Genomic DNA, 25,781 nt, shown 5'->3' with positions numbered 1-25,781 from the left:
CTGGAATGAGTAATAAGACCTGATAAAGCAGGGAGAAATAACATGTGTTAAATGGGCTTTTGTCCCTGCAGGTTTTAGTTTCACCTGTGTATTTTCAGAGCACTGCCTCAAATTGCCCAGGTGGTAGTTCTGCACCTTGGAATGCTGGAGGAAAAGGAGGGGAGGGAAATGCCCTGCTGGAGAGAAGTATGTTAAAACTTGGTGTCCTCAGTGTTGGTTACCTGGGCACTCAAACCTCCACTTTGTTTTAAATTCTGTAGGTGTGCACTTTTCAGAACTATGAAAAAATGTGCTGTGTAGAGTTCCTTTTAAAACTGAGACAAATTAGTTTTGCCATTGCAAGACAATACATTGGTATTATTTCCCTACATATTTCTCAGTGTAAGCCTAATAAGTATTCAAATACTGTTTCCCTGAAGTATAGTAATTTTTAATGATAGTATCATAAATACCACAGTCTTTCAGTCCTGAGTGAAACTTCTTTATAACACTCTTAGCAATCAGAATAGTGTGGTTAATTCTTGTATTTTAGATGTGCATTTCTAGTAACACAGCATAGAGAAACTTTGCAAACACAGATGACAGAAGCCTACTTTAAAGAAACCACTGTCATTGTTTTAATCTTTATCAAATGGTCAAAGGAGCAAGATTCATTTTTCATGTAGGCATGTATAGTATGCTAAAAAAGGAAAAGTCATCAGTTAGTATTTTAGCACATATTTTGTTTAACTCCTGTTTTTGAAGTTTTAGTGAAATTGGATGATGTGTTTAATTATACCACACACATTTAAAAAAATGATAAGTGACTCATTGCAGATTTACGCAAGTTTTATTTTCAGCCTTCTAGGTGCATTTTCTCTCTCCATAAAAAAGGCACTGTTTACTTCACTTTGACTTTCTTTTGAAAAGCTACAATAGAGAGACAAGTTTGGGTACTATCCAAATTATACAAATGTTCATTATACAGAGGAAAGCTTTGGAGTGTTAATTACCTCTTTTTGTGCCAGACTGGCCCCTGTCATGAAGAGCATTGTGAGGACACAGGAAAGAAAAGAGGGAATTTCAGAGAGCCCTTAGGGATTGTTTTAAAATGGTCATTGAAGGGTAAAATTTCACTGCTTGTGGTCAAAACTCATAGTCATAAAAATTACTGGATTAAGCGTTCTAAAATTTAATCCTGTGCTTGTGATAGGGAGTTTGGATCTTTAATTGTTTTCTATTTATTGTAAATCATGTATGTGTATATTCATACTTGGATAAACAGCTTAGTGTTTAATTTTTAAAGAATGTTACACAGATGTTCATCTTTCTGCTTCTAACATTGGGTATTTGAATGACTTGGTATGTTGGAGCACAAGGCTAATTAAACAGACACTTGACTGCAAGAGAAAACATCTGTAAAACTCAAACCAGCGTGACTGGAAACTGTGGCTGAACAGACATGGAAGGGACTGCCCAGGGGGACGCTGGAGTCACTGGAGGTGTATAAGGAAAGACTGGATGTGGCACTTAGTGTCGGGTTTAAAGGCGGTGACTGGTTGTAAGTTGGACTTGATGGTCTCGGAGGTCTTTTCCAGCCTAATTGATTCTGTGAAATGCAATCCCAAAGGGCTCAAATCCTGCCCTATGTTGGATGTTGGACCAGGCACAGAGCCTCTGCCCCAGCTCATCTTCCCCACAGTGAGCACGTTGTGTGTGCACCCCACACCGCAGAACACTCGGAGCTGGAGGGACCCATCGGGACCAGAGTCCAGCTCCTGGACAGCCCCAAATCCCACCCTGCCCCTGAGAGCAGGGTCCGAACTCTGCCGGAGCGCTGTCAGCTCGGGGCTGTGACCGAGGGATGCTGCTCAGTGCCCGACCCTGCTCTGGGTGGGTTCCTGACAAAGATGGGGTCTCTCTCCAGGCTGAACAAACCAAGTGCCCTCAGCTGCTCCTCATAAGCCTTTCCCTCCCGGTCTTTCTGCATCCTTAGGATGCTCTCCGACAACTTAGTCCCTTTTTTTACAGTGTGGTGCCCAAAACTACACACAGGTAGAGGTGAGAGCCCTGCAGAGCAGAGCGGGACCATGCCCTCCTTTGACCGGCGGTTCCCGGAGGCAGAAGATGATTTTCCGCCGCCGGTCCTGCCCGGGCGGCGCCTGAGGGCTCCCGCTGCCCCGGCGGCGCTGCCCGGCCCCGCCATGGCGGCCCCGGCGGCGCTGCCCGGCTCCAAGATGGCGCCCGCGGCGGGCGGGACTTCCCGCGGCCGAGGGCGGGCGGCGCAGCCGCGATGGTGGCGGCGTGAGGCGGCGGGGCCGGCGGCTGCTCCTGCCCTCCGCGCGGCCCGGGCCGGGCATGGAAGTGGAGAAGATGGATGAGAATGAATGGAAGTACCACGGGGAAGGCAACCAGAGCCTCGTCGTCTCACACTGCCAGGTACGGGGCAGCCCCGAGCCGGGCCCGCGTGAGGGGGGCGGCCCGGCGGGAGCGGCCGCTCGGCCCCGGCGCCCGCCCTCGCTGCTTTCTTTGCCGGAGCAGTTTTCTGTCCCGGGGAGATCGGGCCCGTCCCGTGGGGAGGATGAGCCGGCGTTTCCCCGGGCCCTCCGTCACGGCCAGCAAGGATGGGAGCGAGAGCAGCCGGTGGCCGGGCAGCTGCCGCCTGGAGATGGGAGCTGTGGGGAAAAGTGCTAAAAATTCGCCTCTTCCACCATCATTCCCGGGTGTGGGTGATGTGACAGGAGAAAGCGAGCTGCTGAAGGCGTGTTTTTCCCTTTGTCACCGACTGTGGCTCGGTGAGGAGTTTGAGCCCTCGCTGCAGTGCTGGGCCGGGCTCCGACTCTCACTGAGGTTTTCGGCTTTGCCACGGAGCTGCCGTGCCGTGACCCCGCCGGGCACTTCATCCCCATTCTCCCCTGTACCTGTTGGGCTGGTTTTTTGTTTTGTTGATTTTTTTCCCCCTTTTTGTCTGGGTTTTTTTTGGGTGGGAGAGGGATGGAGGTGTAGTTTATTAAAAAATACCAGTAAAATAGATTCAGCACTTGAAGCAGTAATGATTAAACAAAGCTGAATCCAGTCGAGCAGACTCTGTGTCAGTTTATGCTGACAGTGTGTTCGTGCCCCCCTTACATGTGCATTATTTACTTAATACAATGGAATACATGGCCCTTAAAGGAGTTTATTCCTTTTATAAAAAGTGCCTGTGGCCGTGTTTGTGCTTTAAAGATGTATTTGTATTTTAGTTTAAAAGCTGGTATGGATTTGCCACAGAATGTTCTTGATGACTCATAGATCAAAACTCAGCAGAACCCGAATGTTGAAATGTAAGATTTTTGTAGAAAAAGATCTATAATAAGAGTTGAATCTTGAAAATAATTTTTAAAAATTATGTCTAAATGAATGACTGAAAAGGATGGATTATTTTAATGTCTGTTTTCTGTGTTATAAGTATGAATTAGATGTAAAATATTAACAAATACCAAGCCTGAGAAAATGCTAGAAATCTTGTGGTGCTCTCCAAAATTTAGGAGGGCACTTCTGTGGCTCTGGCTTTTTCCCCCTCTTTTTCTTTATATCAAACACTATTTATAAGCAATTTTTGTGGAAGAAGAACATGTGTGATTTTGTTTCCTGTCACATTGAACTTTGAAAAAGGCAGTGTAGAAACTTCTCAGTCACTGGATGACGGGAACCAGGATAAATAATGGATTATTAGTGATGTAATTGTGATTATCTTTAAAGATGTGGAAAGCGAGGAAGTCAGCCAGTGATTCAGAATAGCTGCTGAGCGTGCCAATTCTCTTTTTAACAAGATGCTAAAACTTTTTAAAGTTAGAGTGAAAGTGAAATAGATACATTTTTTCCTTTATAGACAACTTTGAAACAGGAGAGCTTACATTTTGGATCTTTGTGTCTATTGATGACAAGGTCTGGTAAACCTGAAGCCTATAAATACTATTTAGATGTTAATTGTAACTTTGTGTCTCTCAGGAACAGGATATGCTTGCCCCATTAATCATCGTGCTGGTGATCACCAGTGTGGAGGGATCAGCAGCACAGCTAAGGCATTTTGACTGTTCTCACTTCATCCTGTAGCTTCCCAGTTCATGTTTTTTGTGTATCAGCGCAGGAGGAAGGGCCAGGGATTTGGTGGTGGTGGGAGAGAAGTGAATGGATGCTCAGATACAAGTGAGAGGCCAGATTGGAGCCGTGCATGTGCTTGTGGTTCCCATGTTCTGATGTGGTGTTTTGAAATATGGAGAGAAAGCTGCTCCCTACCTCTCTGTTTCTAAGCCTCTCTTCCTTGCTTTTGGAAAATTTGAGAAGTTTTACTTTTTAAACTACAACAAAAAAAGTGAATCCCTGTCCTTTTGGAGAAGAGGGCATGAGCTGCTTGGCCTGTCCTGAAACGAGATCTGGGCTGTTGTGTTTGAGCTGCTGCTCTCTGCCCCGTGCCTTGGAGCTGAGAACAGCAGGGTGGGCTGGGTGGGCAGCCTGGCTGGAGCCTCCTGCTGCAGCCTGTGGGGCTGTGCTGGCCTGGGCTGGACAGGCAGGGCTGTGGGGCTGTGCTGTCACAGGGAGCTCTCCTGGGCAAGGACAGGCAGGGCTGTGGGGCTGTGCTGTCACAGGGAGCTCTGCTGGGCATGGACAGGCAGGGCTGTGGGGCCCGTGCTGTCACAGGGAGCTCTCCTGTGCCTCAGGCTCTGCTCAGTTCCTGGGGTTGCTCTATTCCCTGTAGGTGCCCTTTAAGACATGAATGTAAGGCATTGTTAATCCAGAGAGTACCAAATGAAAAAGTTGGTCATGGAAAAGTCACATGGCCAGCACACAGCTCTGCTGGCAGGAGCTGACAGGGCCTGGACACCGGCGACACGCAGCCACTTCCCAGCTTTGTCTGGCACTGGGATGTGCTGGCATCCTGTGGAACGGGCTCTGCTCTTTCCATGAAAGTGCTGTCAGTGCTCTCTGTGCTTTTTCCTCTTGCTGGTTATTAATCCTGCAGGGTGTAACAGTGACAGGAGTGTCACTGTGTGCTGAAATCACTGCAAGTGCATCTCTGCTCCCTGTCCCTGCAGTGCAGGATGAGGATCCTGAGGCACACCAGGGGCTGTTCAATGCATCTCTTCTTACAGTGGTGGCTTTACAGAGTTACTTTAATTAGTCTGGCAGCATTTAGGCAGTGATCCAGGGAGTGAAGATGGAATGCCTGCCCAGCATTTCCAGTTCCCATTGTTATCACTGGAGCTCTGTGCTCGTTTGCTTGATGAGCACTCAAACTTCTGCTTTCATGAGTTTTTAAAGTTTCAGTTCTGGAGACTCTAAAGTTCCAGAGGATGTACAGAACTATGGTATAAATGTCTCTGGTAGTCAGGCTTTTCCTTTTGGTTTTTATTGAAGCTGTGAATGAATGAATTCAAATCGAAACTGAGTTGTGGTCAAAAGGCCTTTGTGTAGTCTTGCAGTCTGCTGAAGTGCTAGAATGATCAGACAACTTTCCTGCCTCATGATTCTAGTGTGAAATACAGCTGGTGACTGTGAGGTGTTGGTGAGACGTGTGCTGCAGGACAGATACAGATACAGCTCCACAAACCCTCAACCAAGCACCATCACAGCCATCCAGGTGCTTTAGAGAGGAGGTTTCTTTTTCACAGAGTTTTTTAGTGGAGAGTCACTCCTTCTGCTTCAGATTTGGCTTCAGATTTTATTAGAAAGAGAGCAAAGCAGTGCTTTCCCTCCTCCTCCCTCCTCACGAGCAGCAGAGAGGGTTCAGAGGAGCTGCTGTTATCTCCTGGTTAGCTGTTGTGTCTTTCTGCAGCACAGATCAGAGCTGGAAATCCTCCTCTGGAGTTCTGCACTTGGGTCAGTTGCTTGCTCTTATGGAACACTTAACACTTCATTTCAAAAGGCTTCAGGAGATGTTTGTAGAAAGTAGTGTAAGCAGCTCTAGGAGTAATAACTTGGATTTCCTTCTGCTGTTGAAACATGTGCTGGTGGGCTGGAGTAGCTGCTGTGTGACATGGAGTATGTACATTCCTCCTGGCCTCTCTTACTTCTTGTGTGTTGGGATATTGTGCTAACCAAAACCCTCATTTTGAAATACATTTGAACATTAAACTTGTGTTTCAGGGTGAGTATGGGGAAGTTGGAAAGTAGGAGGCTTTTCCCCCCAGCTTGGTTTTTATTCAGTGAGAAGGTCTAGAACAGCCTTGTCATGCTGTTGCAAAAGGTTGTGGTTTATGGCTTCAGATGCCTGGATTGTTAGTGTTCATCTGCTTTGTGTCTTGGAATGTTTGCAGCTCCAGCAGATTTCTTTGGGTTTTGGTACAGGACTTAATTAGAAAAACATGAACCATCTCCACAGCATCTGTGAGCTTACAGGTAGGGAAAGGAGAGGAGATGGAGAAGGTGAGGGAAGCAGCTGAGGGGTCTGGATGAGGGAGTCAAGGCAGGTAGTGAAGCTCACAGAAGACTCTCAAATTTGTGCCTATATTAGACAAATAATATGTCTCTTTGTGATATTTATTTTCCCTTCAGGACCTGTGGTGAAGATGCAGGATGTCCAGTGCTGCTTTAGAATCCTTCCCAATCCTTGTGCTGGCTGCACAGGGGCCTGCAGAGGAGCAGGGAGAGAAGGGATCTGGTGTTTTAGCAGCACTCTCTGCTCTCACTGTGTGTGCAGCTGCTTCTGCTGGCACCTGCATTGGGATGGCTGCACAGCAGGGCAGGGGGTCACTGTCTGCAGAGAGGGATTGGGTTTGGGCCTTTGCAGTAACTCTGAGAAAGGGATTTGTGTCAAATCAGGGTAGATAATTGTTCCTCATAATGCCTTTGCATTATGAAAGAGTTTTTCTGTGTTGTTTTGTTTATCAGAGTAATGACAAGTTCAGTTCTGTTGCAATGAGCTGACTTGAGGAGAGGGCAGGATTGTGTGTTTAGACAGAAGGGTGTTGCTGAAAGAGTCGAAAGCTTCTGCTTGGAATGTCTTCATTATGTGCAGCTTTCCTCTGCTCTTGTTTAACAGAAAGGGATGGTGCTGATCATTACTTGCTGTCATTGAGGGAATCTTCTTAAGGTGCTTTTTCTGATGATGTCATTTTGTACAAGGCCCAAAACTCGTGTGGCCTGTTTCTTCTCTTGTTTTTCTGTGTGGAGCTGCCTGAGTCTGTTTTGTGCTATTGGAGTTTGTGTAAGTACTGATGCCCCCCCAAACTTCTGAATTGTTCCTGAAAAATTCCAGATCCCTGACTAGAAAGCAATTTTTTTTTTTCAGTTGTGTTCTGTTTTCTGTTCAGTTGTGTTCTGATTGTTTTTTCTTTTCATTAATATCTATAAATGTCTTGATTTCATGAAAATATAGAACAGGCTGATTATTTCTGTATTAAAGAATCTTCAGTTAGGGAAATTTTGCTGTTCCTGTGGATATAAATACAATAGTTTATTAATAATGGCCTCTCTGAATTTTGCTCTGATTAAACATGGTTACATTCTAGTCTCTTGGTTCTTTTACAGAAAGATTACCAGAAAGAGTAAAATGCAACTTGTATTTATTGAATTTTAATTTGACTAATTGGGAAAGGCACAGTTATGGTAAGACTTGAACTTAAACATCTTTGTCTCCTTGATGAGATTCTGGTGTTTACATTCCAAACCTGTGCTGATTCCTGCTTCTGATGCATTTGGCAATCATGTAATGTAGGGAGGAGTTCTGCATCTGATCCTGTAGAATTTTCTGTCTCTTCTGTTTGATGTTTGGTTTTTGTTTGTTATTTTTTAATTCCATAGGGCATTTCTTTGACCTGGACTCTCCAGCGTTGTTGTTTTTTTGGGTGTGTGCATATCTCAGCAGTGTCAAACAAAACAGTGTTTAACAAAACCCCCACACCTGCACCCCTTTTGCCTGCTTAGACAAAGGACAGGAGGACAGTTTGATGACTGAAGGGAATAGTCCTTCTTTCTTAGCTGATTTTTTAGCATTTTATTTACTTATTGCAAACAAGTGGAGGAGCTTCTGCCCAAATTGACTGAAGCAGCATGAAAACCAGTTGAAGAAGCCACGTGTGTAATCAGAGTGTGTAATCAGTGAAAAGAGAGGAAGAGATGCCTGTCCTGCTGGGAACAACAATGAGGTTTTTAAGAACAGAGGGCAATCACCAGTTTGAGGTGGAATTTGGGAACCTTTGTGACACCTGCATTAAACTGTTGGATTCCTTGCATTGACCTTGGCTAATTGATATTTACATGCACATCTATGGTCAGTGGAGGAGAAAAAAGACAGTTTTGTATTTGTTTGTGTTTAATTCTTTGGCTAAACAGGTACAGTGTGACTGTGGATGCCATAACTAATTGACCTAACTCTACTTGAGTACAATCTACAAAGGTTTTACTGTAAACAAAGAATTAAAAGTTGAAAGTACTTCCAGTTCTGTGAATTAGCTGTGAAGCTTTTTATTGACACACACTTCTCCAAAGTTATTAGATTGAGTCAACATCAAGGAATTTTAATTCTGTATCAGGATTTCAATTCAATATTGTACCAGTGGTTAAATGTAAATTTTTCTTGTGTTTCCCAGGTTTCTGCAGTGCAAGGATGCTCTGAATGCAGAGTGGTTCAGTGCCTTCCATGGAGTGCAAGGGAAGGTGGCCCTGGGTGGCAGGGCTGCATGTGGAGAGGAGAGAGAGCAGAAAAGCAGCAACTAAAACTTTTCTTGTAAGAGTGCCTTCAGTTTTGTAGATGCAGATGGGGCAGCACAGCCTGAGTGTGGATGGAGATGGGAGACAGAAGCTCTGTGCTCCAGCACTAATCCCAAATGACAGCAATCATTTACCTGCAGCAGCAGCAGCACATCTCTCCTCCCTGCAGAATACTGATTTATTTCAGAGGTGCTCTCTTTTGCTAATGATGAGTGTTGGAGCAGACTTGTCTTTTGGTGACCTTCTTTGGAAATTCAACTCTACTTTGGGTCAATTTTTTCCTTTTTTTTTTGGTGTGACTTTTGAGAATGCTGAAGGCTATATCATTCAAATGTAAAACCAATCCCAGTCTTGCAGTCCAACTCAGGAGGTCATTAGCCTTGATTAAAAATGATCCTGGTTTTTTCTGGTTAGATTCAGTGCTGGCTCAAACTTGAATGAGTTCCTTTTGCAGTTGAGATCAAGTTGTTGTCTCAAAAATATTTCTTTTGTGTCTGTAGCAAGTGCTTGCAATGCAGTGCTGGAGTTTCTGTGCCTTTTCTGTGTCTGCCCTCACTGGCAGTGGCTGTGGGTTGGGCAGAGCAGCCTGGCTGACCCAAAGCTGTGTAGGAGTGCTCAGTCTGAGCCTGCTTTATTCACTCTTTTGGTGCTTCCTCCCTCCCAGCCTTTCAGTGGATGTGTCTGTGACATGGAATAAAGTGTCAGGGAGGTGTCCTGACCCCCTTCAAGTGTCCCCCCTGTCCTGCCTTTTTTGGGAAGGAGCAGTCACTGGGTTCTGCATGAGCACAAGGTGGCTTAGGTGCCTTCTGCTTGGCTTGTTCTGGATGCTGAGGATTATTCACTTGTTCTAACTGTCCATTTAATTATTTAACTTCATTCTAATCCATTTTACTGTTTGCCTCTGTATTTCCTGCCCCCATTCCTAATTTCCTGGGATGCCTGCTTTCTCCTGCATGCCATCAGATGACTTGGCAGCTTAAAGCTGGGGTGAGTGTGCTGCTGATAGAGGGGCCTTCAGAGCAGCTGAAAGGGAGGGAGCTCAGGGTGTGTTTTTGTGTTCTGATTGCTACAACTCACCTGTCTGACAGATGGATGAGGCATTTCATGTGCTTTTAAATGTTAAGGAGCATTTTTCCTTGTTTCCATGTGCTGTGCTCCCCAGGCAGTGCCAGTGCACACTGAGGGTCAGGCATCAATGGGTTTATTCATCCTGCTCTCTCTCTGGGATGTGTTTGCACCTCATAGCAGTGGTGCATCACTTGATATCACTTCAGGTGCTCTGATTAGCTGCTGTGGCTGAAGGGCAGACATTTCCTTCTCACTCTTGCAGAGTGCAATCATTAAATTCTCTCAGAATTGGTGCCATCTGTGCATTGCAAGGTTACAGAGGCTTAGCTATAAAGTGAAACCTGAGGTAGTGCTTGGCTCTCATGGGAATCAAGATTATAACCAAGCAGGAAAATAAATTGTAATGAGCACCTGAATTCTGATGCAAGCTGTGAGCTGTGTGCTAAAGAAAACAAGTGTCATGGGGGGTTTGCTTTCAAATAAGGCTTTGCCATATTGAATGGTGTAAAGCCAGATGCCATGCCAGAAATCCTTTATTCATGTTAAGAAATAAAACCATTGTTCTTCAAGGACTCCTGTGCTAAATAGAAGAGTATTGTTCCTATTTCTGAATGCTTCTTTGCACTATGTGTGAGCAATTGCTAAACTTCCTCCATACTGGCAGGAAATGTAGCTTTCCTCACTTTGTTTTGTGTGATCTTATCCACCTTGTGTAGAACAAAACTGAGTTGGAAAACAATTGTGCATGATGCTACCAGTGTATTTCATTCAAAAGCTGCAACATTTTCTAGTTCTTAGTTTGTTTCCATCTCTCATAACCCTTCACACTGCACAGCACACTGACCCTGGATGGAGAGACCTTTAAAAATGTCTTGTGTTGAGTGCCATGAAGGTGAGCTTTGGCTGAAGTGCCTGGGCACGTGGTGGGCATGTTTCCACTGAGTTCCACCATTCCTCAGAAGGACAAACTCTCCCTGTCACTGGCTTTTCTGAGATGTGAAGATAACACTTCTTTGTCCATTTTTCTCCTTCCCAGAAGTTGCATTTTCTGAATAGAAAACCATTGTTTTCTGTTCAAACCCCTGAAACTGGAATTGGAATTGAAGGGGTTGTGGAATTTAAAAAGTCAGAATAATTTTTTTCCTTGGGAAATAGTGCATGCAGCTGCAGTGTGCCACTGCAGGAATTGCTTAATATCAGCTAAACAATTCCATAGTTCATGTTGAGCACCCTTGGAACTGTCAATAATCAATATTTGCTTGTCACTGTGTTCAGTTTGCCTCCCTCCCTTGGGCTGACAATCAGAATGTGCTTTCTGTAGGTGCCATTGCTGCAGGTTGTTGTAAACCCTCAGTGATTGGGTGGCACTGGATAAGCACAGGGGCAGCTCTGGCATCCTTGGAGCTGAGTTTGGTAAGTTCTTGGTAGCTCTTCAGGGTCAGCAAAACAGTGAATTCAATAACCAGGTATAAAGAAATTCAGAGCCTTCACAGACACTATTTTCTCCAAAAGTGTTTTGACTTTGTATCTTCATCTCCTTTGGCAGTGGCTGGTGGTGGTGTGTGAAATTAGTTGCAAAAAATAGCAGAGTAAGAATTGTAGAGAAGATTTGTTACCAGTCTTGGAGAGTGTTTCACCCCTTGTTTATAATTGGAAACTTGTGACTTTAACATGCACAACTTTTAAAGAAAGATGGGTTTAGTTACTCTGTTTCTGTGTTTTGGGCCTTTTTAAGCAGCAGGTAGGTAACTTTGTCATGTGAAATTGCAAACAGAGCCTGCAAAAACACTGGTGAGTTTTTAGATGCCAGAATTTATGAGGTGTTGTGGAGTGAGGGGGATGATGGCTGTGGGAAGGGGGGTGCAGTTCCTTTTGGGAATTAAAAAATTGCATCTCAGAGTCCTGTTCTCTCCCAGTGGATCTTGCATTTGTGAGCCCAGGTTGGGAATGGAGGAGATGAGAATCTTTTCCAGTTGGGAAGGAGATGTCAGAGTAGGGCTGTGCCTCCAGACAAAAGCAGTTAATGTGATCTGCTCAGAATAATAACAGAGTCATAACAAATGACGTGAACCTGCTTATTTGGGGAAGGAGCAGCTGATGTTTCCCAGGCTTTGTGTTTGGACAGGCCAATTCTTTGTGTTTTTGTACAGAAACTTATTCTAAACCTGAGTGAGCAGAGGAAAAATCCACATCTTTCTGTATATCTGAGCACTTTTATCAGCAGTTGAGCTAATTTTAATTTTTCCCATTTCTTTCACTGCCACCAACTCTTATCTAGATTTTTGTTACTCATGTAGCAAGAGACCTGAAAAAAACCATGACGCACACGAGGTTGTTCCCTGAGGGGGAATATCAAGATTAAAGATTTGCCCCAGTTGTGTTTAACTTTTCAAAACCCTCCAGTTCAGGAGGCCTGCATTTTATGTTAGTGAGGTCATAGAATAAGGTCATTATCAAACACCAAGCTGTAAAGAAACAAATGTAAGCTTTTATCCTGGTTTCATAATTCTGCTGCCTAATCCAAAGTACCTGGATTGATTCCAGTCATATTTTGGCCGAGCTACCAAGGATTACTTTATTTTTTAGATGTTATTGGGTGAGATTAATATAATAGCTGTAGTAACTGCTCCAGAGAATAAAAATTTTTACAGGTGAGCTTTTGGGGGCCAGGCCCAGGACACACGAGGACAAGAGCTGTGGGTGCCACTGATTTGGAGCATTTTCACAGCTGCTCCTCTCCTCATTGGCAGTCCTTAACTCGGTTCCTCTCTAACCCCAACAATTGTTCGCTGATGGGTGTTAAAGAGGGGTTTGCCCTTCTTGGTGGGGCTGGAACTCCAAACGCTGTGGTCTGGGGTGGAGCTGCCCCAACACCTCTGCTTACATCACCTCAGCCCCAGCCATGTGGATGTGTTTTAGAGACACAAGTTTTGTATCCTCGTTGCTAATGTTTGTTTTCAGTTTTCCATAACAATCGGGAAGGGTTGTTGTTGTTGTAGCCTAGTAGGGCCCGGAGCCACTGAGAACATTGTTATCTGCCATCAGGCTGCTCTGCTCCCATGTGAGACTTGTCCTTAAATTCCTTATTTGAGAGTGAGAGCTGCAGTGTGTGATGTTCTGATGGAGGGATTATTTTTAGTCTTTTGTCACTAAATGGAGACTGAACATATGCAGGGATTAAAAAAAATTGTAGAGAATTCTTCCTTTGAATTCATCATTTTTCTAACTTATCTTACATCATAAGATATGAAGCCTTTTAATGTTGTATGTGTTACATTTGCCTACATCCATGCACTGTTTCTTTTTTTCTCCTTTGCTTGCAGCCTGCTTTTTTCATCTTTTCATCTCTCTGGGGCTGTTACCCAGCTCACTGAATGCTCTGCTGGTGCCAGGTGCCTCTGTGAGCCCTTCCACTGCTCCAGGAGAAGGAAATGCAGGGAGCATTAGGATCTAGTTGAGCTGATTCTCAAAGTGCTGAGGAGCAGTGGCAGCCTCCTCAGAGATCCTTTGGAATTTGGGTCATTCTTGTGCATGCAGATAAGTATGGCACATATTTGATGTTCAATCTGTAAATATAAAAAAATTTTAAGGCATTTTAAGATAACTGACAAAAAAAACCTCATGGCAACAACCACCCACAATATTTCCAAGTAAAGAATCAGCCAAGTGAATCAGAAATGCAATAGCATGAAAAATGTGGGCCAATATTTTTGGTGGTGATACTTCTGAAGCTGTTGGCACCTGTGGCATCTGATGGATTAACTTTGGTGCTGTGGAACTGCTATTGAAATGCACAAAGGGATGTAGCTGGCTGGAAACTTGCCTCAAAATGGGAAAGAAGTGCTTGGAGGGTTTTTTGATGTTTGGTTTTGGGGTGGGTTTTTGTTTGTTTGGTGATGGTTTTGTTTTTTTATTTCCTCTAACCATCTAATAGTCTTACTGAAATGTAGTCTGGGCTGGCTGGTCTAAGTGCATCTGTGAAGTTTGTTTGAACAGTGCTGTGTTTCCTTTTGACATCTGTAGGCCAGCAACATGTTCTTCTTTTGCCATATGTAATTTTGGTCATTTTGCCAAATCAGAAATAACTTGCTGATGAACAAATACTGTCCTGAGTCAGGTTTTCCAGAGCACTGCTTGGAATCATGGCTGGGAACTGATTAAAAGATAAATATCTACACTAGCCTTGAAAGATTACAGAATCATGTTTCTCAATGGGTTAGAAGTGATAATCAGATCACTCCATCACTGATCCACTTACTAATGAATAATTAAAGCAGGAGGCCCAGGTGGTTGGAACACTGTAAGAATAACACACTGCCCACAGAGCCACGGGCTCATCATGACAGAGCAGAGGAAGTGTCACCAGGCACCTTGTCCAATCCAGGGGACTGTGATTCCCACCCTGGTGGCATCTCCTTTGCTCTTGGGGCACTCATCTTGCAGCACAAATCAAATTAACAGCAAAGTATCCTTTCATGTAAGAGTGTTTTCCAGATGTTGTGCTGGTGTGAGGCCTCATAGATCTGGAAGGGGCCTTGTCTGGCTTTCAGTGGCAGTGTCTGAACCTGGACCCAGTTTTGTTATTGTTTTGGATGCCACATTGTCATTAGTTTTGCTTGTTTCCTCTTTCTCTCCATGTTAGTAATTAAAGATATCTGCAGCTCTGTCCCTCAGCCCTTGCAGAAACAGCTTTCAGCTCTGGAACATGGAACAGATCTGGTGCTGTCATGCTATGGGGAGTTTTTTAATGGCAAATCATTTGGAAGGGAAAAAGCTTGGATTCCATAAACCAGACATTTTGTCTGCATTGTCTTTATCAGCAAATCTGAATGTACTTCTGTGGGAGTGCTTTAAATGGATTTAATCCTTTTTGGAGTATATTGGGAAGGCCCAAATGGAGACAGACTGGCTGAGAGGTAACTCTGGAAAACAGAGTTTGTCTCTACCTTCTGTGGTGCCCAGTTGTTGGTGTTGTACCCAGTGTACCTGGATAGGCTGAACTGCATCCATATTTACAGTGGAAGTAAATATCTCTAATATCAGCTATTCAGGCAGACCAGAGGCAGGGCTCTGTGTTGCCTTTTAAGGCTGCAGGTGCCTTAACACTGTGTCAGACTTTGATTTTAATTTGTAACATGTCAAGCTTTTTGAATTGTTACAAAACTGATAACAATTGTAAAAATTACAAAAAAATAGGGAGTTTTTCTATGGTTTTAAGCTAAAATATTTGGACACCTGCTATATTTGTTCCTGTGTTAGATATTTACTCCACAGCAGGGTGTAGTTTAGGGTTAAGTTCAGCTGTGTAGCTGCTGCTGGTAACTCGTGTGTCCTTAATAATTTGTAATGCTCTGCTGATGCTGTGAGTGCAATGGGCCTTGTGTCCCTTTTGGGGAGCTTTGGTGCACAAATACCAGGGTGGGGGGTTTGTGGCTCCGTGTGAGCTTTCCCAGACTTCCAGGGCAGTGCTGTGAGCTGAGGGAACATTTCCCTGCTGTGCTCAGTGACTGGGAATGCAGAGTGGCTGCCTCGTTCAGCTGATGGCAGAGCTGGCAGCAGGCATTGCTGGGTTTGATTTCAGCTGGTGGATTTGATTTCAAGGTGAGTGAAATAACCATCTAAAATGTGCTTTTCTGTTTGGTTTTTCCCCTGAATTTCTCAGAGGGGTGCACTGGGGAGTCAGACAATGGTGGTGTTAATAGATGCTAATGAATCCCTGTTCTTTGCTGTTTTCCTCAGCGCTGTGTGGTGCTACGGTTCCTGAAGTCCCCTCCCAACCAGAACAAGGTAAGATTTAAACCTGTCCTGAATGCCCTTGGGTAAGCTAATAGCCAGGGTGAGGAGAAACAAGAAACCTGTGAAAGAGCTGTGGCTGGCAGGGGTGAGAACAAATGGCTGTTTTGAAATGTGCCTGTGTTTCAGGGGCTTTGGCAACAGGAGGAAATCTGAGGTTGCCTTGTGTAACTGGGCTGATGTGAGTGCTGATAGCACGGGCTCTGTGTGGGGCAGGGCAGAGCTTTCAGTGTAAATGTCCCAAATCCACCTGTGGGAGCTCAGGGATGCTGAGCAAGAAAGGAATTTTCCTGCCTGTGGGCAGGTGGGACAGAACAGGAGCTGCACACAACTGGTGCCATGGGCAGGGTCTGCTGTTCACCACCAGTTCAGGAGCTAAAAAGCCATGGAATGGGAGCAAAGACATGAAATGTTCACAGAATTCCTTTGTCAGTGAGTGACTGAGTGTCCTAGCTGTGACAATCTCCCAGTTTCTTCCATGGTACAACAGCAAGGTTTTGCTGCTTGAGAAGGAGCTGAAGTGAGTTACTTTAGATTTCTTTTAACAGGGATAAAAGATGATCAAAAACCAAAGGTGGAGCATAAACACAGTGTTCCAAGGAAGAAAAATGAGAAAAGAGAGCACAAGGTTCAAATTGTTTCATTTTCTCAACCTTGAGAGGAGTCTTTAGGGTGTGTTACCTGGGAGATGCAGGGCATGGCTTGAGTTCCAGCAGCCCTGAGCCATGGCTGTGTGAGGCACAGGGACACGTTGTTCTGAGGAGGGACACCCTGAAAGCATTGGGCTCTGTGGGAACTGCTGTGTGCCTCATTTTAGGAAAATGGAAACAGGGATGAACGCAAAGTAAATCTCTAGAAAGGGCATTTTATTGCTTTAAATCAGGGAGATAAATGTGAAAAGCACCCAGTTTTACAAGGGACAAGTTGCTAAAGCAGAGGAAGGCAAAGTTGGTGAACACAGCATATGTATGAGTTACTTGATGGTCTTTCTGCTGCTACTTAACTTGAAAAAAGGTCTGGTAAAAAAAGTATGATTCAAGTAGATTTTTGAGCTGCTTCTATTGGCAGGATTTCAAAAATGTATCTTGTGCTTTGGTAGTAGCCCAAGATAATAATGTTTAGTGTTAACAAGAGCAGTGATGAGCCCAGAGCACCACAAGAAAGGAAACAGTGCTTATCTCAACTTTCAGTATAGCAGGAGAGGACTAGACCACAACTTTATGTAAAAAGCCAGTCTGTTGGAGTTTATTTAAGAAAACAGAACCCTGAATGCTTGCCCCTTTTCCTTGCTAGTTTTCCAATTTTTAAATTTTAACTTCAAAGAGATTGTTGCACAGTAATTGTATTTAACAAATGGACAGAGTATGAGAGAGTCACAGAGGAGGGCAGGAAGTGACTGCTCAGTTTCCACAGCACTGGGGCTGGGCAGTGAGGCTGGAATGTGATTCCAGGGCTGCATTCTGGGGACAGCTGGCTCCAGCTCTGCCCTTGCCTTGCATTGGGAGTGTGTGGACTTGGTGATGCACAATTCCCTCTGAACAGAAGGTTTTGTAATTTGAATATATTTACTTATTCTGGTGATTGATTTTTTTTTAAAGAGACATTTTTTCTTGGAGCAGAACAGAATAAATATTTTAGCATCAGATCAGTAAACAAAGCCTGGAGAATCAGTTTTGGGATAAACTTGCACATAGCAAGAATGACAGGGAAAATGTTTTGGTTTATTTTTTTAGGAATAATCTGTATTCCTGACTTAAACAAAGTGAGTTAGGTTCAGAAATGTTTTGTTCTGTCTGTGCATGACATCACAGGTCATCCAAGGTAAACAATGCTGAAGGAAGCAGTTCAAGCAAAATATTTTCTAGTAATACACACACTGAAATTCAGATGTGAACAAATAGGTCTCAGTCTCTTCTGCCTAACTCCTTTGGGAAGGGTGAAGAAGTCTGGATGCTGCTTTGTACATTTAATTATCTGTTTAATTATGAATTTGGGATTAGATAATCCAGTAGTTGAACAAGTTGGTATTATTGTGCATTGTGACCTTGTTGTTATGATTGAAAAACACTCAATGTAACTGCAGAGCTTGCATTACTTGAATAGAAAGTCAAGTGTCAGCCTCAGGGAGTGCTTTTAATTGCATATTGCTATGTTAGTGTGTGATCTTCTTCATGAAGGAATTAAAGTTATTGTATAAAGCCTATTTGAGTTTTGGTGAGTGAGCTGGCAGTAATGATGGGTCCTTCAAAAGCTTTTCATCTTAGTGGTTTTTGATGTTAAAAGGTGATGCCCAAGTAGCCTGTTAGTTGTTTTTTGTTTCATTTAGGTATATCAAATACACTTGCTCTTAAAAGACATCTTAAGCTTGACTTATAATTTTATGGTTGTATTGATCTTTTCAATTGGTGAGTCTCTCCATGTAGTAAAAGTGACAGCAGTAAATTTTAATGAAATGTTTATTTCTCAGTCTGAGAGTCTGTGTGTCTGTGTTAACCCCAACCAAACACAAACCTGGGGTGCTGTGTACGTCAGCAAACCAGGCCAGAACCATCTGTGAATGGGAATGAGCTGAGATTTCTGTTCCATGGGATGATGTCATGTTCCCTCTCACCACCCAGGGTTTGTGTAGGTTAAGGAAGGGGCTGTTGTCATTTGTGTAAGTTAAGGAAGAGGCTGTTGTCATTTGTGATTAGTGCTGGATGTGGTCTTTCCTCCTTTCTCTAGGCTATGTCAGTGTCTGGGTGTTGTCCTCTAGTATTTTATTTCCTCTTACTCTGCTCTGTTTATATATTTTCCTCCTGCTCTCGTTTTTCCCCTTTGATTTGCTAACATGTACCCAAGTGTTGCGCTTTCTTTTCCTCCACTTACTCTTATTGTGAGGTTGAAGAGGGTTTGTGTGTGTGTTACAAAAGGACAGAGCAGCTTTGTGGTTCTCTGGTAACACTAAAATGCCCTGCAGAGAGGCAGAGTGTGCAGAGTGCAGGCAGTGGGATCCTGCTGCTGTGCAGCTCCTTTGCTGGGAGCGTGTCCAGGTCTCACTGTGCCCTTGTCCCTGTCCTGCTTCCAGTTCTCATGAGTTTCCTTTCTGGCTTTTGGCATCTTGTGTCACGGAAAACCTTTCCTTATGAAATTACAGAATATCACAGTAGGGTAAGATTTTTCCTTGTGTGGGGTAGGATTTGGGACAGATGGAGAGTTCTGTACCTGTTCATGCCAAGGGCTGGGATATGGCTCAGTCTTTGCAGCTGTTCTCTTCCCAATCTCCAGGATGTGTTTTGTAACACTCCAAGCCTCTTTGCTCTGCAGCTTTGGGCAGCTGGAGTTCTCTGAGCTATTTTGAGAATAATGGTCAGAGTAGGTGTTGGGCAGTCTCCCCTTCTTCCATCTTTGTCACTTTCTCTCCCCTTTGTCTCCTGAAGCAGAATCATCTTCTGTGACAATTTTTCTGTGTGTCCCAGCCCTGAGGTGGCAGTAGGGACACAAATTCAGCACCTTTGATGTGTCTGTCTGACTTCAGTGTGCACTGACCTGCCAAGCCCAGCAATGCAGTTATTTGTTGAATCACTGACCAGGATGTGTGTGTGTTCTGGAGGGTTTTTATTGTTATTTTGGAGTTCAGTCACTGCATTTGTGTCTTCCAGACTCCAGAGGAAATACTACACCATCTGCAAAACATCGTGGACTTTGGAAAACATGTGATGAAGCAGTTCTTTGGGGAGAACTATGTTCACCATGGGGTAAGTGATTTGTTTTTAAATAAATGGCTTAGGCATTGTAAACCTTGAAGTGTTTGGGGGAACACAGAGTGCCAGTGAAAGGAACTAACAGGGTTTGCACACACACAGGAAGCATTTGGATGCAAACAGGAACCTGCTCTGTGCTGAGGTGATTGGATTGTACTCAGGGCTTTGGCTGAGGAGAAGTGTGGTCATTGCTCTGCTCTGCAAGAGGGGTGTGTGTGTGAGAGATTTTTAACTGCAGAACAGGGAGAGAAACCTGGTTCATCTAAATTGTTGAGGTTTCTGTGCAGTCAGAGATCACCATTTCCCTTGCTCTGTTCTTCAGGGCAGCCAGATCTTGTTCACTGAACACCAGATCAGTGAAAAAGTTACAGCTGCACCTGGAACTGAGTTACACATGGTTGGGATGTGACACATGGGACTTTTCCACTTGTGGAAAGGACAAAGTGCTGCAGGTTCCTTCTCACACATCAAACTTGCACTGAAAATGCTCTTTGCCATGCATTTATTGGAATCAGTGCTTGGGTTTTATAGAGGAGCAGGTGTTCACAGACAGTGAATCAGAGGGAAAGCTGCTGACTGCACACTTCAGTGTGCTTTGTGTAACCCACTGAACTTTGCTGCTCCATTTCAAGATTCCCAAACTGGGTATTAATTTTTGCATTAAAATGTTTACTTTTTTGTTCCCCAATAGGAAATTATTCAACTGCCTTTAGACTTTGTAAGGCAGCTCTGTTTGAAAATCCAGCCAGAGAGGCCAGGTAAGTGCCAGGGGTGGGATTAGAAAGGGGCTTCCTCAAGCTGTAAAACATTTTCCTTTCTTCTAAAGTAAAAAAGCATCACACTACTGAATATAAGGAAACTTTTTTTAATATTCAGACAATGATAAGTTGAAAATTTGTTGTGGAAAAAATGGATTCTGTTCTGGAGTGAAAAGTAGTCTGTGATAGCTCGAAAATAGGCAAAGAGATTGGCCCTGTGGTGTCTTATGTTCCCAAAAGTTCCTGAGAATGGCCAGAAACTCCTGCTTTAGCAGAACTCCTTGAAGATAAATACAGTTTTAAATCAAAGTACTGTAGTCAAGTGCTTCGATGCCTTTAATCCAGGAAAAAAAAAGGAATTAATTTACATATAGTGAGCACAGGTCCACAGTGCCAGGAACCAGTGAGGAAAGTAAATAGTGTCTAATAAAAGTTAAAGAACCAATGAGACTGTGGTGGAAGGGAATGATGGAATTTAGTTTTATTTTTCCAAGTTAACCTTTGTGTGCCCACAGCTGCTGGGGATTGCAGTGTGCTTGTGGGGAAGTGTCCAGGTGCTTCACAGCAATGAATCTCACTGTCCATTTTTAGCAGGAATTTTTTTTTGAAACTTCAAGGATTTTTTTTTTCAATGTTACTCTTCACATAAGCCTGTGTAACATACAAAAGAGCTTCTCTAATACTTCAGATTCCTGTGCCTTTCTGATTTGGCAAGTGGCTTTCAGCTGTGAAGGTGTGAAGGATGTACTTTTGCTTAAATTTAGAAAAAGAAAACAAACCTCAACATTTGGTTGGAGACAGAAGGCTTCTTGCTCATCCTGGTGAAGCAGTATGGCATGACAGGCTGGTGCCTGAGGCTTTGGTTTCTCAGATTTATTTTTTCTATTGCAGTATATTTTTCATTTTTCTTACAGTGGAAACTGTAGCAGGAATGTGTGTTCTGTGTGTCTGTTTAGTAACAGGTACTTGAAAATCTGGGGCTGTGTGCTCTGGTTAACTTTGAGCTACAACCTCACAGACCTTTCAGTGTCCCAAGGGATGCACATGGAGAGAGGTTATTCAGAGGATTTTTATGCAGAATACATCTTGGGTTTCTGATATTCCTGCCAGTTCTCAGATCCTTTCGACTCAGCTGAGGGTTGGTAGGTCATGCATAGTAAGCAAAGGGGAGATCACATCTTGGAATAAATACATGAATGAGTCACTTCACCTGTTGTTGGCCAATCCATTTCCTTGCTGTTTCAGACCTCACCTTTCCTGGGCTGAGCTGGCAGCTGGCCATTACCAGCAGCTCTTGGGACGGTTTTGAGGGAACTGAAACCAGGGTTGATAATGGGGAGGGCAACTTTGTGCAAATGCATAATTGGCTGCAGCTGCTGGACCCGCGTCCTGTCCTTCCCCGCTCGTTCCCACGCCCCTGTGGCGCTGATGTCCCTGTGGTGTTTGTCCCCTGCTGTGGCAGAGTGTCGCTGTGACAAGGACATGGACACGCTCAGCGGTTACGCCATGTGCCTTCCCAACCTGACGCGGCTGCAGCCCTTCCGCTTCGCCGAGCACCGGCCCATCCTGTGCATCGAGATCAAGGTGTGCGGGGCGGCCCCGCCGGGTTCGTGTTCGGGTTCGTGTTCGTGTTCCTGCCCCGCTCCGGCCCGCGGGAGGGTGCGGGAGGGCGGAGCTCCCGCTTCACCGGCACCCACGGGAGGGAACAGCTCCCTCTCTCTGCCAATTCCCGTCCCTTGAAACCTGGGAAATTCCCAGGTGTTACATACAGGCTTTTCTGTGGGCCACAGCAGTTTGGCATGTCGTTATTTTAAAAAATAATTCCGCTTTTAAGTGCTGGAATTTTTTATAATTTTAAAACATTTTCCTTTAACTGGAAAGATTTGCATATTGCCTTTATATTTCTATAGAGACATTTGTATTTACAATCCTGTTTTGTTTGTTTGTTTTAGCCAAAGTGTGGCTTCATTCCCTTTTCCAGCCACGTTTCACAGGAGATAAAGCACAAGGTGTGTCGTTACTGTATGCATCAGCATCTAAAGGTAATTATTAAGTCACCCTGCTTCCCTTTGGCTGTACTGTGCTCTATTTGCTGTTCCAGGCTTGCTTTCCTGTTGAAACTTGCTCAAATCTCTGATATGACTAAAGCTGGTAGGAGGATACACAGCTGAGTTGCTGGGTGTGAATTTATTTAGTGAGAGATGGAACAAGTTCTGTGGGAAGCTGGAAGCAAACAAATACAATCTCAGCCTTTGGGGACTATGAACGCTGGGATTGGGTCAGCTGTGATGTGGAACTTCCTTCCCAGCTCAGCTCCCCAAGTGCATTCTGTGGCTGAGAACAAACAGCACGGAACAGGCACGGAGTTGGTGGAGCTGTGCCTGCTGGGACTCTGGGATGGAGTGACTGTGGCTCCCTGGGATTTAATGTGACCCTTTCTCCTTTGTTGTTGGGAAGGATGAAAGTTTGACAAGAAAGTCTCACAGATATGGATGCTTAGCAGAATTTAAATGTAGAGTCTGATGAAGGAATAGAGATGGAAGCAAGTTTTGATATAGCAGAAAAGAATTGCTGAGCCAGTCTTACAGGATAACCAAGGAGGCAAAGGGTGTGTTGGTTGGAAGGGGATTTTATGGCTTAGAGCAAAGGATAAACCCACCTCAAACAAGAAGATGTTTTTACCAAGCAGAAAGACAGCACAGGCAAACAAGTCAGCAAAGCTGCAAGTAGAAAAAAGGTCTCAGAATTTTCCACTGCAAGGAAACTGAAAAACAACTTCTAGCTTAAACTGTAATGTACTAACTGTTAGTGATTGGAGAACAGTAGCATGAATATGGTAATTATAGGAGTTATGATAGGCTATAGATAAAAGTTAAGGTATAGATTGGTTCTGCTGTATGAAGATGCTCAGCAAAGAAAAGTGTGAAATGCATTGTAACCAAAACCAAAGGGTCTCCAGGCCTGGCTGCAGCTGGAGCTGACAGCTGTGGGCACAGCTCTGTCACCCACAGCCCTGGACTGCTGTAACCTCTTGGATGGAATGAACTGCATTTTGGATACAATGAACTGCATTTTGGATACAATAAACTGCATTTTGGATGGAATAAACTGCCTTTTGGAGAGCCCCTGGGTCCCACATCTCTCACTCAGGCTCTTATACCTTGTGAATGCAGTTTGAGTGACTTGAGTTAAAAATGACTGGGAAGCACCCACAGTGGTCCTGAATTTTGTGTTCAAAGTGGTTTAAATGTCCTGACCTCTGAAGGCAGGATGTCAGTGGCACAGAGCTGGCTGTTAAAAAGGGGGGCAGCTGTTCCAGGCAGGGAGGGTAACAGCAGTGCTCTGGCTTTCCCACAGGTAGCCAATGGAAAATGGAAACGACCAAGTAAATATTGCCCGTTGGATCTCTTCTCAGGGTAAGGATTCTGTAATTTTGCCCCCCTCCCCCCCAGAAAAAATCTGCATTACAGATTTCTTGCTTGGATTACTTTGCCTTTCACTGAGGTGTTATGGGTGATCAATGCTGGCTTGTCTGGACCTTTACAGTGATTATATAATCTGCTGTTTCCCCCTTACACCCATCTCAGCAATCAGAGCTGCCTTTTGCAGCATAACATTTCACCCAAGAACTGTTTAGTGTACTCAGATCTGAAGTTCACTTTGCCTTTGCCATGACCTCAGTGTGAGTAATGTGTTCAGTGCCTGTGCTCATGCCAGGTATGACCATCCAAAGGCTGTGATGAAACATTCTTGGCTTTGTTTTCCCTAGAAATAAACAAAGAATGCACTTTGCTTTGAAGAGCTTATTACAGGAGGCACAGAACAACCTGAAAATATTTAAGGTAAAGTTAAATGTTCTCTGCTTGCTTTTTTTGCCTTGGATTTTAAACAATTTGACTTGAGCATCTCAGCAGTCAAGATCTTCTTACAAACCTACCTACTCAGACCATCACTGTTGGACCCCATCAAGAGAAGGAAATGGGGAAGTTCTTAGATTTCAGATGAGGACAGAAAATTAATAATAACCCAGAATTCACAGACTCAGAATATGGGATTGTCCAAGTCCAGCTCCTGGCTCTGCACAGACACTCCAACAATCCCACCCTGTGGCTGAGAGCATTTTCCAAATGCTCCTGAAGCTCTGGCAGCCTTGGGGCAGTGACCATTCCCTGGGGAATGAATTAGTGGGAAGGAATCACTGAGGAGCAATTAACAGAAAAGGACTCTTAAGGTGACCAAAGTTTTAAAACTTTATGTACTGCTTCAGGAAGAAGGAAATGGAGAGCTTGGCATGCTGTTGCAAATACTTGGTTGTAGATTCCTGTTAGAGCACTGATGCAGACCTCACTGAGGAAGGAAAAAGTGGCATTCCATGACAGTCACATAGGAAAAATATGAAGCAGTAACTGATGATTTGTGGAGATTTTCAGATTAATCCTAGGAAACAAGATTACTTCAATTTATTTCCAATATTAAATCAACTATTTGAATTACTTAAACTTCTATGATCTGCCCTCTTTTTGTACTATTATCATACCTTTTGTGTCCCCTTTCACAGCCTTCCCTTTGCTGGTCTGGGCTGGTAAAAAAGAGTGTTTGACACGGTGCTTCTTCACTGCTGACATTATTCAGAAAGAAGTGATAGGAAAATGTGCCAAGGATCATTCCCCTGTATTGTTCTGATTCCTCACAGGCCATTGAGTTGGGAAAGTAGCACTTGATTTAAACAGTTTTGATTTTCATTCAGGGGTTGTTACTGCAGGCTCTGATTAGACTTAAGAGGAGATGGAGATCCCAAATCTTTAGGAGATTGGGGATGTTGTGTGTCTATGTGCAGATTATTAAGGTAATAACACTTTCCTATGCTTAAAATACTAGACCTGCTGCTCTGAATAGCTCAGTATGAATAACCTGACTTCCTGATGTGCCTGAAAGCTTCTTTTTCTCCTTGTTGCAGAACGGGGAGCTAATTTATGGCTGTAAGGATGACCAGGACTGTGTGTGTGACTGGAATGAACTTGCTCGTCACCTCAAGCCTTTCTTTTTCCCGTGCAATGGGCTGGCCAGCGGCCCCCAGTGCACCAGGACCGTGGTGAAGGAGCTGATCCACGTCATCACCATGGCCCTGCTGAGCAGCACCGACTCCTGCAGGGCAGGGGACATGAAAACAGTTCCCATCTCACAGGGGAGGAGCTACTGTGAAGCAAGTGCTTTTAATAAGGAGCTAGTAAGGAATGGTAAGGGATAGTGGTGTAAAAACTGTCCATCATTTACTGTTGGCGGAATCCCAGAGTGGTGAGGGCTGGAAGGGAACTGCACAGGCCACCCAGTCCAGCCCCTGCCATGGGCAGGAACACTTCCCACCAGAGCAGCTTTCTCAGAGCCCTGCCTGATGGAACAATTCAGATCTTTGTCTCTTGGTTATCAATACTGATATGAGAATGGAAACAGGGGAGTTCTGGTGGCATTTAAAAAAAGAGTTCTGAGCTGCGTAGCTGCCAGATAATTGTTGTTAAAATAATGTGACATTGTAGTGAACACTTACAGCACTGTATCTAATAATATCTAACAAATAAATAAAAATAAATTCAGGAGGTGGTACAGCAAAAAGGGAAGAAAACAGCAGTTTGAGCTGATAACAATCATAGGTATTCCAAATGAGTGAGGAATTTTCATGTTGTATGTGATGAAGTTGGGCTGCTTTGGCTGGTTTATTACAACTCCTGTACTTTGCCTTTCTCTGCTGCTC

The 25,781-nt window shown here is 44.1% G+C and overlaps 1 protein-coding gene across 2 annotated transcripts in view; it reads left to right on the top strand.

Moving 5' to 3' along the window:
- Positions 1 to 2,283: 2,283 nt before the first annotated feature.
- Positions 2,284 to 25,781, top strand: part of IPPK (inositol-pentakisphosphate 2-kinase) — a 30,107-nt gene continuing 6,609 nt past the window's right edge. Inside the window, exons 1-9 of one of the 2 annotated variants that reach the window (XM_063164442.1) lie at positions 2,284 to 2,418; positions 15,478 to 15,525; positions 19,173 to 19,268; positions 19,966 to 20,032; positions 21,495 to 21,616; positions 21,985 to 22,074; positions 23,390 to 23,448; positions 23,802 to 23,874; positions 24,990 to 25,269. In XM_063164442.1, coding sequence (XP_063020512.1) covers positions 2,338 to 2,418; positions 15,478 to 15,525; positions 19,173 to 19,268; positions 19,966 to 20,032; positions 21,495 to 21,616; positions 21,985 to 22,074; positions 23,390 to 23,448; positions 23,802 to 23,874; positions 24,990 to 25,269 — 916 coding nt within the window. In that variant the 5' untranslated portion in view covers positions 2,284 to 2,337. Of the gene's footprint in view, positions 2,419 to 8,552; positions 8,687 to 15,477; positions 15,526 to 19,172; positions 19,269 to 19,965; positions 20,033 to 21,494; positions 21,617 to 21,984; positions 22,075 to 23,389; positions 23,449 to 23,801; positions 23,875 to 24,989; positions 25,270 to 25,781 lie in introns of those variants that run through there. The other variant, XM_063164441.1, reaches the window with a different exon arrangement.

This window comes from Melospiza melodia, chromosome 10 (assembly GCF_035770615.1).
Source record: "Melospiza melodia melodia isolate bMelMel2 chromosome 10, bMelMel2.pri, whole genome shotgun sequence".
NCBI lineage: Eukaryota > Metazoa > Chordata > Aves > Passeriformes > Passerellidae > Melospiza > Melospiza melodia.
The sequence above is the reverse complement of the archived record's forward strand: the minus strand, read 5'-3'. Positions and strand labels throughout refer to the sequence as shown.